This window comes from Triturus cristatus, chromosome 5_1, assembly GCF_964204655.1.
Source record: "Triturus cristatus chromosome 5_1, aTriCri1.1, whole genome shotgun sequence".
In the NCBI taxonomy this organism is placed as follows: domain Eukaryota; kingdom Metazoa; phylum Chordata; class Amphibia; order Caudata; family Salamandridae; genus Triturus; species Triturus cristatus.
Genome location: NC_140587.1, coordinates 149,906,011 through 149,925,729, shown reverse-complemented (window position 1 = coordinate 149,925,729; position 19,719 = coordinate 149,906,011). Strand labels below are relative to the sequence as shown.

The 19,719-nt window shown below is 43.3% G+C and overlaps 1 protein-coding gene across 2 annotated transcripts in view; it reads right to left on the bottom strand.

Moving 5' to 3' along the window:
• LOC146830445 (phospholipase A2 inhibitor and Ly6/PLAUR domain-containing protein-like) overlaps positions 1-19,719 on the bottom strand; it is a 226,339-nt gene that overhangs the window by 41,647 nt on the left and 164,973 nt on the right. The window contains exons 3-4 of one of the 2 annotated variants that reach the window (XM_085604682.1): positions 7,976-8,092; positions 6,607-6,762 (exon numbers count right to left, since the gene is read on the bottom strand). In XM_085604682.1, coding sequence (XP_085460808.1) covers positions 6,607-6,762; positions 7,976-8,092 — 273 coding nt within the window. The remainder of the gene's footprint in view (positions 1-6,606; positions 6,763-7,975; positions 8,093-19,719) is intronic. The other variant, XM_085604684.1, reaches the window with a different exon arrangement.

Here is a 19,719-nt window from a genome sequence, read left to right as displayed (position 1 = left end):
GCTCAGGGAGACTCCCTTCACACGACGTGCCGTAGAAAATCTGAGGGCCTGAACCTCTGAGGAGAACATTTTGGAGGGTGCTAACGTTTGATTGGCTGGAGTTTGGACTATTCACAATGACTGTAATATGTTATAAAAGTGGCAAGTTTTTTCTATTTAAAAGCTCTATGATTCAATGCTACTCTATGGTTTTTCCTTACCTATCTATGGTTGTGTTATTGCTACATTGCTATGTTATGTACCGTGGGACTCCCACTTCGACGACGGGGAATATTTAAGCATGTGAATCTATGAAAGACACCCCAATACTGGAGAAGTATGGGTATCTTCATAACAGTAAGAGAGGGAGCGTCATTAGGGTGGGTGGAAAAATAGTTGACAACCCTTTAATGAATAACGAAAATAGGTTTGGAGCCAAGACACGCCCTTGATAAACCCCTTTAGACACTGGAAACCTGTCCGTAACTACCCTGAGAGACCCACTGGACCTGTGCAATGTTTAACTTGTTCAGCTTAACTACAAGTAATTCTAATGGCATCCCTAGATCTTTTAATACCGCCATAACTTTTTGCGGGGGACCAAGTCAAAATGCGGATTTGAGATCGATAAATGCTGCATAGAAGGTTCCTCTTGCAATTGTTACGACTCGCCAGTAGGTTAATATAAACCTAAAAACCTGGTCAATAGTGCTTACGTGTGGGCGCAAACTAGCCTGTATGGGTGATAGTATATCATTGTCTATAATTCAGGTCTGGATTCTGCTCAAGACTAGCCTGGCCATGACCTTTTGAATAGAGTCTATTAGGCTAATTGGCCTGTAATTGCTGGGACAAGAGTGATCTCCCTTTTTATAGATTGGGAGTATTTCTACGCCACACCAGGATTCTGGAATGAGAGCTCCACTGGCTATCGCATTTGCGAGTATCTGGATATACGTTAGCCAATTATCTTTATCATGTAAAAACAAATCTGCCAGAATGCAGTCGGGCCAGGGACCCTTCTTCTTGGTATTGCGTTCAGGGCAGATTCAACCTCTTCTCTGTCAAAAAACACCACAGTATCTAACTTAGGTAATTGAAACTGGTCTGTGCTGTCACTGGGGACAGCAAATTGTGCCTCAAAATAAGAAACCCACTGGTCGGAAGCTACGTGATTGAGGGGGGATTGTCTAAGTTCACCGCTATGACATTTCACTAACTGCCAATATTTTTACATGCCTTTTTCTTTGCTCGACAGGAGGAGGTCATGCCATCTTTGGTCATTCCACTCCTTCGTAGCTTCATGTTGGGTTTTTATACATTTACTGCGCATATTTAATGTCCCCCATTACCTTCGATTTAGTGGCTAGGGACAGCTGCTTGTAGGCTTCTCTTCAAGCCTTATTGTACCAGTTTACAGGCTTTGGAGTGACCTTTCGATTCGATTTTTGAGATTTGACAAAGAAGGATTTAAGTCTGACAAATATCGTCATGGGCTTGCGTAATGATAGCATTAGTATCGTCCTGCGTTTCTAGGTTTTGTAGTGCTACTAATGTACACTCCACTGCTGCCTTCATCTGCTGTAATGAGGAGTCATTTTCAATAATTTTGGCCCATTTGACCCTTCGCAGGTCATTGCATAGAATAACATCTGCAGACACCCTCTCGATTACCTGTGGCTGGGTTTGTAGAAAACCCAGTACCTGCAACACAGGATTGTGGTCGCTTTCACTTCTCTCATGAACCACCAGGTCAATAGGAGAAAACCATAACTCCAGATTAATAAAAAAGTAGTCAATACAACTTCTTCTTGGCCCATTACAATAAGTATGAGAACCCATCCTATCTGAGGGGGTCCTCCCCTTAACCGCCCTGATGGCCCTCACCAGACACAGGGCTTTTAATTGGAGTGCTGCCTCTGTCCATTTCCTTATCGGTGGTAAGTCTAGGGACGGGATGCTCCATTGGGCGTCCTCCTTGGCATTATGGCTGCCAGCCTCATGATCAAGAGGCTCGAATGAACAGTTTAAATCATCTGCGATCACCAGGTTACTAGTGCCCCTGTTGTTGTCTAAGAAGCTATTGAGTAGGGAGACTGTGTTGGATAATTTACCACCCACCAACCCTAGTGCATATACATTAATTACTAATACATAAGGGGGATGTTTTGGGCGTAAAAGAATAGCCATGATATCAGGGCTATCGATCAGTACTTCCTCAACCCTATAGCCAGAGTGCTGCCTGACCCATATGGTAAGCTATCCTGAGGGTCTGCCTAGTTGATCACCAAGGGCTGGTTTGGAAAAATTTAGATAACCTGGGCGATAGATTCGATTGAGTGACCATGTTTTTTGAAAGGCCCATATATCATGGTTCTCTATGAATGCTAAATAATCTGCTGATGATATTTTAGAGTGCAGTCCTGCTATATTCCAAGAGGCCAAAACCAACCTTGTCATAGCAGGTTTGTGGGCGATGGAACTGATATCTACCTGGGTACAGTTTTCCAGGGCACTTACCAACATGTCTAGGTTTTGATTGAGGAGGGAGGTGTTTGAGCTAACATTAGTGTTTTCTATGGACCTAGCTGACCCATCCACTAGCCCTAACCCCCTAGTACCATTTCTAAAATAAGCCCTGATTTGGCAGGTGGATTTGCCCTCTTTGAATGTTTCGTCATTACAAGATGTTGGGGAGAGGGTATTCCTTAGGCATCAATCTAGTTTTCCAAAGAACCCTCATTACAAATTTGGGCTGGTTTGTTACAGTTGTTGCTGATGTTTAAAACTGGGGGTGTTATATTTTATCCTAATGTTATATGTGGTCAGGTGGGATGTCATTAGGTCAAATGCGATTAGATTATCTGCTAAATCTGCTGACTTCAGCGTAAGAGACACATAATCTGTACTAGAGCCATTAGACACAAACCTTTTAGCGGAGAGTATGTCTTCTCTAATTACTGATCTGCACTTCCGCACTTGTCTAAGCCATTAGGTGCTTTTATTAATCAAGGATTGTTCATATTCTCTAATTAAGCTAGGGGACATTTTTGGGATATTGGTCAAAAAGATTTGGCGTTTGGAAGGGCGGATCTGTGGTTTCTCATGGCTACTATTACCCTTTTTTGGTGGTTGGCATGATTTCCAAGGAAGATTGGAAAATTAACCAGATTAGTCTCCATGTTCCTTATTCTGCTGCCGAGGGCCTTGCTGCCTATCTTGACTATTGTGAGCAGTAGAGTACATTCTGGCCTGGCTTAAGTGAGGTATTTTGTTGCTAATTGAGTGGGGAACTACTGCGGCGATGACTGGATCATTATTTGTTCTTCCAATACAAACAGTGTGAGGTACACTGTCGGTTGATTGCTTGGGCATAAGTAGTTGGGCATTGTCTAGGGAGATGTTTTGAATAGACAGTTTCATGGTGTCAGATAGCTTATCACTCAAACCCTTCAAGGAGCTCACTACTTCCATGAACATACTTGTCTGTGCCTTTAGTTCCGCTATCTGGTTAGTAAACTGGCCCCAACACAAACACTTGCATGGCCCAGACAGAACTACAACGTGCATGTCTTCTACTGACCCTGTGCTGTCTATTTGCCAGAAAAGCACAGTATCCTTGTTTGTGTTCGTCAATGGGGCAAATCTATTGGTGCACTCTATTACATATTCTAGATGGGTTTCTTTGTCTAGATTAGGGTAGGAGGGTGGAGGTGGGATCTTCCCTGGATGTGATACAACCACTGGATAAGATGGTGGAGGCTCTTTCAGTGTTGGTCTTTTAAACATATCAGGGATAGACTCGAGGGTACAGAGGGTACTTGGTGGGGGGTCCATCAGATGTGCCACGATTGGCGCTCAAAGGGGCTGTTAAGATCTCTTCACAATCACTAATTAAGTTGTCTATACCATTCATAACACTACTTTTGAGCGTTGAACGTTTAATCGACCTTTTGGGCTACTTGCCCTACCTCGCATCTCCTACCCCCAGAGCATTAATGGAGGTACCTGGTGTCCTAGTTGGCCCCCAGGGACCCTCAGGATTCAAGGGGACTTAATCCTCCAACTTAGAACACACCAGGGGGCACATTTGCAGAGTGCTGCAGGGAGGGGGCGGGGCCTGATATAACAAGTAAGCAATCCTGCTGTGTGGGACTTACTGCAGGTAATAAAAGGGGCAGTTGGCCACCAAGGTTGATGTTGAGGGCTAACTATCCCTCCTTTTAGGTCTACTAAATCCCACACAGTATAGTATCTATCTATCTATCTATCTATCTATCTATCTATCTATCTATCTATCTATCTATCTATCTATCTATCTATCTATCTATCTATCTATCTATCTATCTATCTATCTATCTATCTATCTATCTATCTATCTATCTATATATCTATCTATCTATCTATCTATCTATCTATCTATCTATCTATCTATCTATCTATCTATCTATCTATCTATCTATCGGTAGATATGTATACGCTCACTCCCTGTCACACATTCACTCACACACTCACACTCAAAAATGCACAAAACAACAACTTCAGATATTTTTTTCTTATCTTGATTCCTCCCTTGTAGCAGCAGAATCAGAAACCTCCACAGGACACTCAACCAGCAATGCATGATTTCTAAATTGCAAATAAGGAGCCAGAGAGAGCAGAAGACCTGGTGCGAGCATCCCTCCATGTTCCAATAGTGCTGGATCTCACTCCTGCTGTCCTGTGTCTCTTGTCATTGGTTTCAGGGATACTGTGCTCCGTGCCTGAAAGCCCCATTTCAGCAAATATTCTGGTTTACCTGAGTTATGCACAGTATGTCTGCTAAATAAAAGGTCATGCCTGTGTGAGTGGACTGTAGTTGGGTTACGTCCCTCACACATACTCACTCCAGACTTCTGTCTACAAAGTGAAGCGTTCCTAAGTCTCATTCATTAGATGACTTGTGGCTCAGCTCCTTCCTCCTCGTGTAATCAGGAGACTGGAAAGGCCAAGGGGGCAGCTTGTGCTTTGTCAGTGTTCATGAAAGTTGTGTTCTTATGGGCACTGCTAACATTAACTAAATAGGAGTCTGGCCAAAAGCGAGGGGCATTATCGGTGGCTCGCATGTGACAGTTTAGGACTCTGAACCCACATTGATGAGCTGCCACTGTTCTCATCCTATAAGGACTCTTTTGGGGCTTGTAGCAACTGGTCCTATGATCATGTCTGGGTAAGCTGGTATCTCTTTTCCCCTTTTCCCAAAAGATTGTCTAGATTTCCATTGTTTGAGGTGCAGGATTCTCAATGAGAGACCTTCATATGTATACTTAATGTGGGGACCAGTACTCACCACTAAATGTTTTCTTTTATAGGGAAGAAAATTAGACGGGAAGGGCAGGTAACCTCTGGCTCACTATAAAGAAAACTCTACATGTAAAAAAACCTTATCTATGGCCCATACCTTTGAGAACAAGTTTCATGGCAATGAGGATGCTGTTAGGAAGGGAACTTTCTTGCTATTTTAACTCCCCTGTATATGATTACCCTGACAAGACATTCCATCGAGTCAATCTATGTGGAAGTTGATATTATTGGCGTCTGTGTTGTGCTTTGATTCACAACCATCAACGGTTTGAATGCTCTTGATTTTGGTGTTAAGTGTTAGGGCAAAGATGAGTGATTTAGAGTAATGAACATTATCGGTGAGAAGTCATAGCACTTGCTAGGTGAAGTGTAGGCATTTTTCAAGTTCCAGCACTTAAATATGTTGCCCATCTCCAATGTTCCTGGAGGCAGAGACACAGAATACACACTCCTTCCTTATACTCTATGTAGGAAAGTAGGATATTCTTCTTATGGTTACCCCAATTTTTTGCTTGATGTAATGCTGTTTCTGACTAATCTGACTCAGATCCTGCTAATCAGGACCCTAGTCTCTTTGCTTTCTCTCATAAATTGTTATGGTAAGTACACCCCAGATTGAATACTGGGGTACCCTGATCAGTCCCTATTATATGGTACAAAGGTACTCAGGGCATAGGTATTCCAGAGTTCCCCCATGGGCTGAAGCATGTATTTTGCCACTTATGGGAGACCATTCAAACTTTCAAAATGGGCCTGCCATTGTAGCTTGTGTAAGCTGGTGCTAGCTCCATGTAAAGGCATAGGTTTTCCTATATCTAGTCACATTGCACATAAAACCTATAAGTAACCCCTTCAGCAGGCCTTTTCAATCCTGAAGGCAGGGTGCTCGGTTCTAAGTGTGAGGGTGCCCCTATATGAGCAGGACACCCCACTAGATTGCACATATTCTAAGCATCCCCTCTTTTAAAGGTGTTGGAGTAACAGACTGCTCAGACTGTACAATCTCTCAGTTGTAGATATTAAATTCATAGATTCTAACTCCCCTGCACATCCCCAATGTTATAAATGTTGGAGTCACAGACTGTGCATACCCTGTGCATCCCCTATGCTAGAGTTACAGACTGTACGTGACTTGCAAGGCCCCCCAGAACATACCATGCACACCCTCTTAGTTACAGATGTAGGAGTCACAGACTACACATACTCACTGGTACAGATGTTAGAGTCACAGACTGCATCTACCCTGTACATTACCTGTGTAACCATACAAACTCTCATACATACCTTCCACATCCCCATTGTTGCAGAAGTCAGAATCACAGCATGTTCTACTGATCCGGAAAGAGGACAAATAGTTGTGGTAGTACAAATCTCTTCCACATGCTGCTTGTGCGGAGGGATTCACACAGTCCTTGAACACAGTTACAACAACATTATCCCCTGTTGACACAAATGCACGTTTTGATTAAACAAAAAAAAGATCTCAGTATGAGTTCCTGAGCAGACATGGTTACTGTGAAGGAGTCTGGGTGAAATAACCAAACCAAGAAAAAGTAAGGGTTTAATGCGTTAAAATAGCTTTATTTCAGTCTTTCTCCACCAAATGTCATTTTTAAGTATTTTGTTTTTATGGGGTGTCACACTTTGCCCCTACCACTGTGATCATTACTGAATTTTGTCACTAATTTTTAACTCAAATGCTTTTATAACTTTTTCCACACTTCTAAACCACTTTCAATAGCTCCCAGTAGATTTCCAACCTATCATGTTATGCCAACTGTGCCACTCCATACAAAAGAAGCCTGTCTTATGCAAATCAGTACTGACCTGATACCCATGAGAACAATCCATCTTGAACTACCAGTCAAGGCACTCTGCCGAAGGGAACACACGCACCACAAACCTGTTACACTATTATTAGGCCCCTATAGTGAGTTATAGCTTAGTTAGGGGCCTCGGGCACAGCGAGCAAGGGACCCAGGTAGGAATGCATGCCAGCCTACAAATTTTACCCAATCAGTTGCTGCCATGAAGTTACAACGGAAGAGCACTCTGAAGGTCATAGAGGCACCTTACAACCAACCTGTAATTTGTGAGAATCAGTTCATAATTTGTGCTGGTGTTTTCTGGTGTTTGACACCCGGACTTATTTCCTAACGGCGGCACATATTTATGACATCTCACCACATGGTGGCTCTGTTAGTCTATTTTTGAAAACACACATGAGAAAAGTGTTTAATATAGGATTCATAAAATGATAATACCAAAGTGCTTGCTCAGGTCCTTCTTACAGCTTTGGTTCACCTAGTATAGTCCCAACTGTCATACTTTTAGGACTGTAATGGTTTATAGGCTCTTCCTTCTATAATCTTCTCTTCCTTTGCCCTCTTGGATTCCACTCAGAGCCTGAACACTCCTCAGAGTAGCCATGATCTCAAGAAATCTCACAATATCATTCATTCATTTATTCATTAATGCATGTAGGTGTGCCATTGGTACAGGTATCTGGCAGCACTGACAAGGACCACAGGTGGTGCAAGCTGCAGTGTCCTCCTAAGAAATGTCTTGGGACCTGGTACTTATTTTACAAATGAAGCACTGGCCAGAATGTTAAGGACAGAGTCAGGTTACAGATGTGGCATGTGACACTCACCAACTGTGTTGTTCTCCAGCCCTTTGACGCAGTGAGTGACATCAGAAGGGCATTGCTTGAAGATACCTGAGCATTGGGTGGTGCCGGTAGCAAGACACATCTCGCAAAGTAGACAATCTGCTTGAAAAGTAAATGCAGTCAAGAGATCTGAGCAAAATTGTGCTTTTCATTCAAACAGAGAAATACGTGTAAAAAACAAGCATGGTGCCTAGGCCTCAGAGCGGGGCACATTCACACTTCACGTGGAAATTTGTTGGGAATAAGGAGAAGAGAAGAATGCTCTGGTAGTGGTACAAAATATAACAGAACATATGTAATGTATCAGAGAATTCAAGTTGTTTGGAGAGTAGAAAAATGAAGTAATGTAAACACAAAAGGGTGCTTAGGGAGAGATGAGAAAAAGCTGAGGCTGAATGAAGATTGTAACAGACTGGGACAGAAAGAGACCAATAAAAACACAAAAATGTCAAGACCCAGGCACATAGAGACAGACGGAGACTAATAGAAATAGATAAGAACAAATAAAAAGATCTAGAGATAACTAAAGAATGGACACAACCACATTTGATGAACTGTGTTGTGTCAAAGAGAGAGAGTGCAGAGCAGTACAATTATGACTAAGATATTGTGTTTTTCTCTCTCTCTGTGCTGGAGCACTATAGTGCAAAGCCATCTCTGTAATGTAATTGGACTGGAATTGTACCCTTCCACTACAAAATACAGTGCTTACACATAATTTAAAAATATTGTTCATTAGAGCACACATGGAAAGTTGGAAATGCTTGGAGAAAAGAAAGGGGCTTATTTACAAGAACCTTGCACCACTTTTGCGTCATTTTTACCATGGGAAATAAATGTAATGTAAATAAGCCCCAAAATATTTAGAGTGATGCAAGTACAATGCAAAGGCTTCAGTAATATTTACACAGCCACAAACAGCCTGATTTCCAGGGCACTGCATGGATTTTTTATAGAAATGTAAAGCAAGGTAGCTGCTTGCGCGGCATTATGTTACATTTCAACTTGTGAGTCGTTACATGATTGGAGCCTGGGCGTTCCCATGAATTCTGCCATGGATTTTGCTGCATTTCCGGATTTTGTAAGAGTTGTGAACCTGGGAATGTGCCGAAATGCTACGCCTTGCCAAGCACGGCAGATTGAGGAGAAATATCTTTCTTTTTCTTTTTTATTTGCTCTTTTCATAGGTGCTGCATTCTGCAGCACGCACAAAAAGAGGAAAACGCCTCTAAAGATTTTTGTGCAGGAAGGTGATCCTTCCTGCTCCAAAGCAATCCTACCTGTAGGGCAGGCATCCTTGCGTTATGGTGCAAGGGTGCCTACATAGTCTGCATAGATCTAGGATGCACACAATGCAGATGAAGGAGCAGACATGTGCAATTTGCTTGTAAATAAGGAGCTTTTCAGCTCTCTCACTCAATGCAGCTTTGCTTACTGCCTTGCATTGCATGAAAGTTTAGTAAATCTGTCTCTAAATCTTTTTAATATAAATAGCATTTCAGAATATAAACAAATACTATATGTAATGATGCAGGTATTACCACACTATGGATGTTCCCTTATTTGGACTCTGACTCAGTTGTGAGAAAAGCATATTCTTTCAGTTCTTCTAAGTAGAGCAGAGAGATCATGTGTCTCCTAATTAGAACAATATGCGCAGAAAGAAGTCAGTTCCTAGTTGTCACTATTCTTTTCTTCTTTTTATTCCTCCTCTGTGTCTCCGACTCCAAAGCTGATAAACGTGGCTGTATTCCAAGTTCATGCTGCTGGACCTTGAGTGTGTGACTCAGCTTCTACACCCACACTTGCAGCCTCCGCTCAGCCAGCCTCGCCCTTGCCACAGTCCCCCGCATCCGTAAAACGACCGCCGGTGGCAGATCCTTCTCCCACCTCGCCGCCAAGACCTGGAACACCCTCCCCACCAACCTACGACAGACCCAAGATCTACTGGCCTTCAGAAAACTTCTCAAGACCTGGCTCTTGGATCAGTAGTAGCTCCCCCCCCCCCAGCGCCTTGTGACCTTCACTGGTATGTAGTGCGCTTTACAAATGCCATGATTGATTGATTGATTGAAGCACATGTGTGGGACACACTGCATGCAGTAGTGCCGGAACAATTGTCAGAGTGGAGCTGCTGCCACCAATGTCACATCACTGAAGCCATAGAGATTGTAAAAACTCCAAGCATCACCCAGAGCAAACAAGGACAAAAATAAGGGTGTAGTATTTGTCTGGTGGTGCACAGTTTCCAAACATATGATCCTAGTAAAATCTTGTTTCGATCGCACTTCAGTATTCGATCGCACTTCAGTATTACAAAGAACTGTGCTTCTTTTGTACTTTACAGACTGCTGATATAGTCTGGTCTTTTGTACAGTTAATTTACAGCCATTTACATATGGGTTAGAAAGAATTACATTCACTGTACCCCTGCAAGATTGTGACATTGTGTTACAAAATGATCTTGCTTTGCAGTTAAAGAAACCAAACACCACTCTCCATGTTAAAAGAATGAACAGCCATTTGGAAGAATGTATTGCCTGAGATTGGACTTCTGGCTTTGAAGCAAAGCAAATATATTGCCAGATAAAAACAAAATTTAAAGACATCTTTATTGCTCATTCACCTTCTAAACTCCAGCATGGTTATTTTGAGAGAGCAGTGACATAACGAAGAGTTAAGGCTCACTTTTCTTCCCTAATTGAATAAAACATGAATGAAAATGAACTCTCTACCAAAGTTCAAAACGTCTTGAGATGCCCCTCGCTCAAGTGAGTTGAGAAACCCTTTAGGTGTTTAAAAGAACCCTCACCGACTAACGCAAGTTAGTGGCATGCTCCTTCACAGAGTTCCTGTTCCTGGGTGTGCTGTGACACCTGAATTTCAGCACAGCAGGGTTTTTCAGAGTTTTGCAGGGATCTGAGGATTAAAATTACCTCAAGGTTACCCACCACTCAAGACAAGTGTAATAATGGAAACTTCAGGTAAGATTAAAAACATAGGTGGGTATGATATGAGATGGTAATGATCTCCCACAACCTCAGTCTATATGTTTAAGCCATCTAATGAAGCGCCCACAGGGTCAGTATGGGTTTCTTCAGGACTGAGTGGCCCTATCACTGGTCTGTCATTCCTAATAGGTGAACACATTCATGCTAAGACACGTGGTACCGGTATAGTGGTTTGTAGCTTAAGATTTCTTCTACCACTCAGTGTGATTATCTGAAGTGAATACAATAAATGAGACTTCATTTGGGTTATTTGGTGGCCATTTGTGATGGTAAAGATGAGCATAGTGGGCAAAGCCCTCATATGCCATGCACTCAGTTCCAAAAACGCTGGAACCTACACACTATAACTAGGTCCTTTTGTGATTTGTTTGTCAGCCTACAGTATTAGCCTTCATGCAGTAAGCATTGGTTTCATGCCTAAACTAGTATAGTTCTTCTTCGTTCAAGATTATCAGCAATGGCTGACTAGTTACACCCACTTCCAGCATAGACTACCTGGGAAAGATGACTGTGTAAACAGTGGTTTCCAGCTGTGTATTGACACTATAGGGACAGGCGGCCTACCCAATGGCTATTCACACTAGACGCTTGCTACCACTCACACATACATTTCTCCAGGTCTGGCTGGTGAAGCTTGCTTACACCCTTGACATTTCAAATGGAGATAATAAAAGGTCCTTGGTAAAGTGCATGCTATGGCTACCAGATGAGAACTAGTGGCTCAGATGAAACTAGATCTTAGACCAGCTTGATCCTTTGAAACTTCTCTGCTATGTCACTTGAACAAAGGTAGCATCTGCTGCTTTAGAGAAGATTGAGAGAAAATGAATCTCAAAACTATGTTGAGTTCTTCATGAAAAAAACTAAAAATAAAACATGAAATGTGTTTTCTCATGAACATAGATGAGAGTGTAGATCAGCTCATGTTAAATTGAAAGTCTGAATTCTTGGAACCGTATCACTGTCACAGGATTCAAGCAGTATTCTTGGACATTTCTTTTTCAATTCCTAAAAATCTGAAATCTGCTCTCATGCAGCTAGTAAACATACTGGTATAGATTTCCAGTTTTTAAGGACTGAGGCTCACAGTTTGAAAAGGAATGAATGGTATGAAGTAAATATGAAAATATAAAATAAACAAGAAAATCTGATTAACCAAGATGTTGTGTGAAACGTCAGCACCTCTCTTGTTCTGACCATTTGCTAATCAGTTACGCTCCCTCCCAATAGTGCAGAAGTGCAATAACTCACTTCCAGAAGATTTTTCTTCTACAGAGAAGCTTATGGGTGAAACATGGTTCCAAGAATGCACTGTAAGTGTTTGTGCATTTCCTCCCGAGACACACTGAGAACAAACGAGAGCACTGTAGTAAGAGGGTATGGTGACATTGCTGGTTCTATTATTTCTCTGTTGCCAGTAGCCAACCTTCATCTTACAGTCAACTTTCAAGCAAAAATATGTTGTTGATCATCTAATGGTCACCATGACAAAAGGTGCCCTGAAGATGATTGTGGTCGTTGTTCCATTGTACCTCATTGTCTATGATCAATATTTAAAACACAATCCTCATAATGTTAATAATAATTAACATTCATTAAAGGAATCCAAAGGTGCTGGGTTTCTATGAGGTCATTAGATTGCATTATCATAGGAAGTCTAGCAGGACAAGCCCCAAGGTACAGAATTTAAAACCTTAGCAAGGTCCAGCCAGGCCGAACAGCAAGCAGAACCTGAGGTACAGTTCAATACCCCCTAAAGAATAAAAGTAATTCCAAGTCAATTTACTCATAGCCCCTCCTAGAATTTGTAGGCGAGGGGTGGCCCTGGCATTTACAGATTGTGTAAAACTCAGATAAAGAATGAACAATAGAGGGAAAGACAGAAACAAGAGAAAGGGCAATGATATTATAGAAAGACAGCTGGACACAATTACATTTACAGCAGATTTCTGGAGTGAATTACTCTCTTAATATCTACGTGTGCCTTAGTGTATACTCACAACAATCAAAACTGTACATTTTTATCACCATCTTACCTCCAGTTATCAGTGCCTGGAGCATGGCCACAGCTGCAAGGATGACCCTCATGGTGCTAGTAGAGTAAAGATTAGGGGATGGCGTCTCTGACCTGGATCACTTGCCTGGGTCTGCTGCACATCTCATGCTCATGGCATGCCTTTTATACTCTCACAGAAGGGGTGGGGCACAGGATACCTGAGTTATGTTCACAGGACGTGGCTGAACTCTTTGTGTGTAACTAAGAGCACTTCTCTGGTTGCTGGCACCGTCCCTTAGAAATATATTGAAATAAACTGTATAAAATGATGTTCTGCAGATTTGTTGAGTAAATACCAAATTGTTCTGTGCCATGATTATAAGTGCTGAGCTCAAATCTAATCCAACAAACATATATAAATATGTGTGAGAGTCATAATAATCTACTTAGGGGTATTTACCACACGGTTGAGTATTTTCTACTTCCATCAATCAATCAATCAATCGGGCATTTATAAAACACAGCAATTCACCTGTAAGGGTCTTGAGGCATTGGAGATATTGACTGCTGCATGGTAGTTGCTCATTTGAACATCCAGGTCTTTTCTGAATTGCTGGAGTGACGGAGTGGTCCTCAGGTGCAAGGGAAGGTTTTTCCATGTCTTGACCACCAGGTGCAGTAAAGATCTTCCTCTGTTATTGCTTCAGCAGATCCAGGGGTTGTCTGTGAAGATAGGTGTAGCCATTTATAAGGTATCTGTGTGGCTGGTGGAAGGCAAGGTGTTTTTGATGTATGCTGGTCCTTCATTGTGCAAGGCTTTGTATGAGTGGGTCAGCATCTTGAACTGGCATCTCTTCTTGATCAGGAGCCAGTGTAATTTCTTGGTGGAGTATGATGTAGGCCATATGAGGATGAGTCTTGCCAGTGAGTTTTACATTTTCTGAATTCTCCTCAGGAGACGTGCAGTGATTCCTACGTAAAGTGTGTTTTCATAATCCAGCTTGCTAGTGATGAATACCTGTGCAAATGTCTTTCTGGTGTTGAATGGGAACCACCTGACGATCTTGCAGAGCATGAGAAGGGTGTGGAAGCAGGCGGATCAGACTGCCTAGACCTGCTTCTTCATATATAGCTTTCTGTCCAGTATGATGCCAAGGAATGCGGGTGTGTTCTGTCAGGGCAGGGGTGGGCTGAGTTCCGTGGGCAATCATGCATTGTTCCATGGCAAGGTGTTGTTCCTAAGGATGAGGACTTCCGTCTTGTCTGTGTTCAGTTTGAGACAGTTGTCCTTCATCTAGTCAGCAACGTGCATCTGTAGAAGCTGGCTCTGGTGGTGGAGGGGTCTTTGGACAGTGAGAGGATGAGCCGGTTGTGGTCAGTGTAGGGGATGATTTTGAATCAGAGCAATCTGATGGTGTAGGCCAGCGGGGTCATGTAGGTGTTGAAGACAGTGGGACTGAGAGATGATTCGTGGGGGACTCCGCAGATGACCTTCTTGGGCTCCGATGTAAACGATGCAAGATGGATCCTCTGGGTTCTTCCGATGAGGTATGAGGCGATCCATTTGAGTGTGAATCCTTGGATCCCAATTTGGTGGAGTTTGTTGATCAGGATGTAATGGGAGATGGTGTCAAAAGCGGCTAACAGGTCGAGGAGGATGAGGGCTGCCATTTCACCACAGTCCTGGTGTACCCTGATGTCATCCGTGTCTGCAATCAGGGCTGTTGTAGCCGTGGTTGTATAGGGTAATTATCGCACCTCTGACAATTTTCCAAGAAAAAATGCCCCAAGAACAAGCAAAGATGAAGAATTTTTAGCTCATAAATACTGTGTCTACATGTGTGGCTACAATACAAGGACCAACACCAGGATAAAGAGGTATTTACCACACCTAAAATGTACTGCACCCTGGATATCTTTGTCCGGTTATTATTTTGTGCTGTAAATACCTCATCCCATTACATCATACTATCGGTTGTGCTTTCTGCTAGATATGCTGCAGATTCTGATTTTTGTATATTATCTCATTAATAAATTCATACTTTTTGAGTAAATGTGCAAATTGGAATTCTACAATCTGAAACCTGAGGCTCACTAAATCATTTAACATGAAGATGCAGATAGCATGCATAAGACATATCACATTTATATGGTACAGTTTATCTTTTCTATTTCCTATTCTTCCTTGTTTTCTGGCTTCTTGCGAACCTTATTAACTTCAGAAACACACTGAGGAGTGCACAGCAAACACATGTTTTACCTCTTTCTGGCATTCAGGTCTGGGGTGTTTCAGACCTGTGAATGATTTTTTATAGAAATTACATGTATATTCTCATTTAAGAAATTACTAAAACTCTGTGAAGGTGATTACCAGCCACGTGCCATACACACACATCCATGCACTGTGTTCCAGGTACCACTTGGCTATGCACAACGTGCCCTTTCCTTTTCTACTGCAGATTGAGGTGCGGCCTGTTCCTAGGCCAAAGCACAAGCTGCATTAGCAAAAAGCATGGCGGTCCTATCCTAATTGGGTAGGTTGGGACCACAGCTACTGTTAGCCGTGACACGAGTCAGGATTTTCTCAGAATTTCCCACCACTCTCACCAAGGAATCAATGAGGGATGTCAGTGCATAGCATTTGTGGAACCCATTTCCTTTTTTTAAACTGGGGCAATAATACATTCCAACAAAGATTTGGGCTGGTGAAGTTTCTATCTGCATTCAGGACATTGGTCACAATGGAAGCCAACAAGTCTACATATTGCTGGTATAAATATATTGGGATCCCATTAGGTCAGAAAATTTCCCAGAGGGGCACTCATGTATTGCCCTGACTACTTCAATGAAAGACCATCTTCCGTTGACGTGTACCACGGATGAAAGATGGGATATTCTTTTAAGTGTATTTTCTCCACATATTCTTCTTCTTGGTTGGACAATTTCAGGAGTTCTAATATTATTCTCAAACTAATATTGGATAAACCTAGGGCCATTACCTTGAATGACAAACATATTCTCAAACACTTTCTACCTTGAAGAAATCCATTTCTATGTGGACGAATTGCGTTGGCTGGTTTTCCTTGGCACATATTTATGAAGCACAACAATGTTTGCTACAACCACCCCAGGTGGCTTAGCCTAAACATTATTTTTAAAACTAAGGAACCCAGCTTTCTGAGAGATGTCATATTTACATCTTCAATCAGTCCTGGCTTTCAAACACACAGCCAACACCTACAATGATAAAAAAGAAAATCTACTAGGCACTCAGTGCACATGAGCTGCTCGTGCAGATAAGAGCAGTGGGGCAGGGAGGGGGGACTAAAAAGACGACGACAAGGGAAAATTAAATAATTAATTTTCCATCATTGTTGTCTGTCGACTCCCCACCACTCCTGTCTCCTCAATACAATAGGCTTCTGGGTAAAAAGCTGTGATTAGCTGAATGCTGATTTATTCATCTAAAGTTGCATTTATACTTTGAATTATTCGGCACACAATGGGCCTAATTATTTGGTTTTATAACCTTTATTGCTCAAATGCCCTAGTATTGTTAACATTGTACGATGCCAATGCATTCTGTCAAATTGCACAGCTTCACAGCTTCTAGGCCTGGATAGGATGTTTGAGTTTGTATTGTGTGCTGCTTTGCTCTACTGTCATATAGAAAATATATAATTTTAGATAAAAGCAGAGAGTTAAATCTTTATCCGCCATGCTGACATCATGTAAAATATTTCCTTCAGCTTCTTTTTATGGCCTTCACTTTTTTCGCATTCAGGGAGCCCTTCCTGTGTTCCCTGCACACTCCTTTGCTAATCCCGTGGCTTGTTTACACCTCCCTCATGTTCTCTCCCTTCTCTGCTCCTTGCTTCCTCTCTCATTATCCCCCACTCCCTGCTTTATGGGTGCCCACCAGTGGCCAGTCCCAAGCCCTCCTGCAAAATGAACAGTATGCATGGGATAGCTACCCCATCTTGTAAAAAGATCCTTGCTACAGATGCAGCAAGCAAAAGACCAGAAGACATCCTGGTCTTGGGGAGAGAAATCTCCTTCAGTGAGACAGGTGGACACAGTCAAATTGGAAAAGACATTCCTCAGGAGGAATGCTGCTGTGTGAAGATAATGCCCCACACACTCAATAGGTAGCCCTGATGCTAATACTATCAACCAACAGACCTCTGATTGAATGGGATGCCCACTGTCCCAAAATCATCATAGCGACCTACCAGACAAAGAAAGAGGATCAACATAAACGTTATCCAAATACAAATGACAGCAAAGAAGAGGAAAAAGAACAGTTTTACAACAGACTCCAGTCATGTAAAAATGCCTTAAGAGAAACATCATCATACTGATGGGGGACCTCAATGTCAAGATTTGAAGCGACAACACTGGGTACAAAGAAGTCATGGGCAACTATGGCCTTGGCGACATGAGCGAGAATGGTTAAAGGTTTCGAGATCTCTGTGCCCTGAACAGTCCAGTGATAGCAGACAGAGAATTCTCACGCAAAAGAATACACAAGACAACTTGGCTGTCATCAGTCAATTCAACAGAGAATCAGATCGACAATCCGGAGGTTCCTGCAGGATGTGAGAGTGTTAACAGACCATCACATTCTCTTAGCAAGGCTGAAGCTAAAGCTGAAGAAAGCATGGATAGAGTTGACAAACCAACAGCAGTGACCTTCCTCCTCAAAAACTGCACAGAGATTGAGTGAATACGCAGTTACCCTCAGTGACAAGTTTCAGGTCCTGCAAGAACAAAAGTTATACAGAGAGCCTGTACAAAGTCAGTGTGAAAAGGTCAAAGTACAAGTGAAAACAACATGCCTTGACATACTGGGTCCCAAGAAACAGATTGCAATGAGTCTCTGCAAAATCTAAGTGAGAATGGAAAAGAAAGCTGCAATCAACACTAGCCAAACAAGAGTAGAAAAAGCAAAAGCTCAGAGCAAGTACACCAAAACCAACAAAGTAGTAAAGAGAAACGTAGGAGCAGACAAACAACGATTTGATGGTCTTGTCACACAAGTCCAGGAAGCAGCAAGTCATAGAAACTTATAAGAACTCTACCACATACCAAGGAAACTCTCCAGAAAGACCTGTTAAATGCAAACCTGAGAAACCAATCATGGATAACGAAGGCCAACAACTAACAAGGATGGTGCACTTTGAGACCACTAACTCTGTCAGTGAAATTGCTCTCCCACCCTCGCAGCTCCACCATTGAGTGAGGCCTCCCCCAGCCCCTGCACTCTCTAGTGTGGGTGTTCGAGGCCCTCCTCCACCCGCAGGTTCACCTGCGCCTCATCCCTGGTGGTCCAGCGGACCTCTGTCACCCCTTTCTTGCTCCGCTTTCCGCTCCGTTTTTCACTCATTGTCACCCTCTTTCCTCAATCTATTTTTTTGCACTTTTTCCGCTTTTTGCACTTTCCTGCATTTCTGCTTGTTTCTCTGTTTTCCCCTTTACTCCTCCTTTCCCTCCTTTCACGCCTGTTTTCCCCCGCCGATGCTGCCCCCGTGGCCCCTTCCCCCCCAGCACAACCAGGCACAACCAATCCAGCTCCCCTCCCCTCCCCGCTTCCGCCTCCCAGCTGTCCAGCCCTCCCTGACCACTACTTAATGGCAGCCGCTGCTCAGCCGCTTCGCTGGCGTGGACCCGACCGCAACCAAAGCCAGGAACCCTGGACCTCCGCCCACCAACGAGACGACCCGGCAGCACTCCACGCACCCAACCCAGGCCGCAACAACCACTGCAAGCTAGCACCAACAGCCGACACCCACGGACCCTTCAGCTGTCACCACTGCCGGCACACCTGCAGCACCACCAAGAACACGGATCCAGCACAACCAGCCCAAAAGAACACAACTGAACCGAAGACCCCGCAGTGCATCCTCCTCAACATCCAATCCCTCCACAAACATGCCACCAAAATCAGGGACCTCCTCGACAGCACCACCCCGGATGTAGCGTTCTTCACCAAAACCTGGACCAACACCACCTCGGGACCAGACATCGCCATCGCCATCCCCCAAGGATACAAGATCCCCAGGAAGGACCACCCCACCTGCCCTGGAGGAGAAATGGCCATCATCCTCCGCCTGAGCACACTCCCCGATGTGCCCACAGACCTGATAGAACACCTTCTCTTCAAGGTACTGGCCAGCCCCATCGCCACCCTCCAAGGAACACTCATCTACCAACCACCTGGACCATGTGTACTCCTCGCCAACTCCATCACGGACATCATCTCTCCACAGGCCATCGTATCCACCAACTACACCCTGCTGGGAAACCTCAACTTCCACCTCGACAACAAATTGGACCCCAACACCACATCCCTCCTGGACAACCTCCACAACATTAGACTCCGCCAGATCGTGACCGAGACCACGCACTCAGCAGGACACACCCTCGACCCCCTCTTCACTACAGAAAACTCCATCACCTTCAGCCACATTACAAAACTCCCTTGGACTGACCATCGTTGCATCCACTTCATCTTCAGAACACTCACCATCCGCAGATACCAGCACCTGCTCCCACAAAGAAACTGGACCAAAACCACCGACGATCAGCACACCTCCTCACTCTTAAATCTTAAATGCACTAATTACAGTTTTAAATTGTACCCGTTTATAATAATTAAAATCGACATGCCGTAGGAAACAACCTTTAGCTTCATTTCCTAAGATCAGTTCAAAAATAGG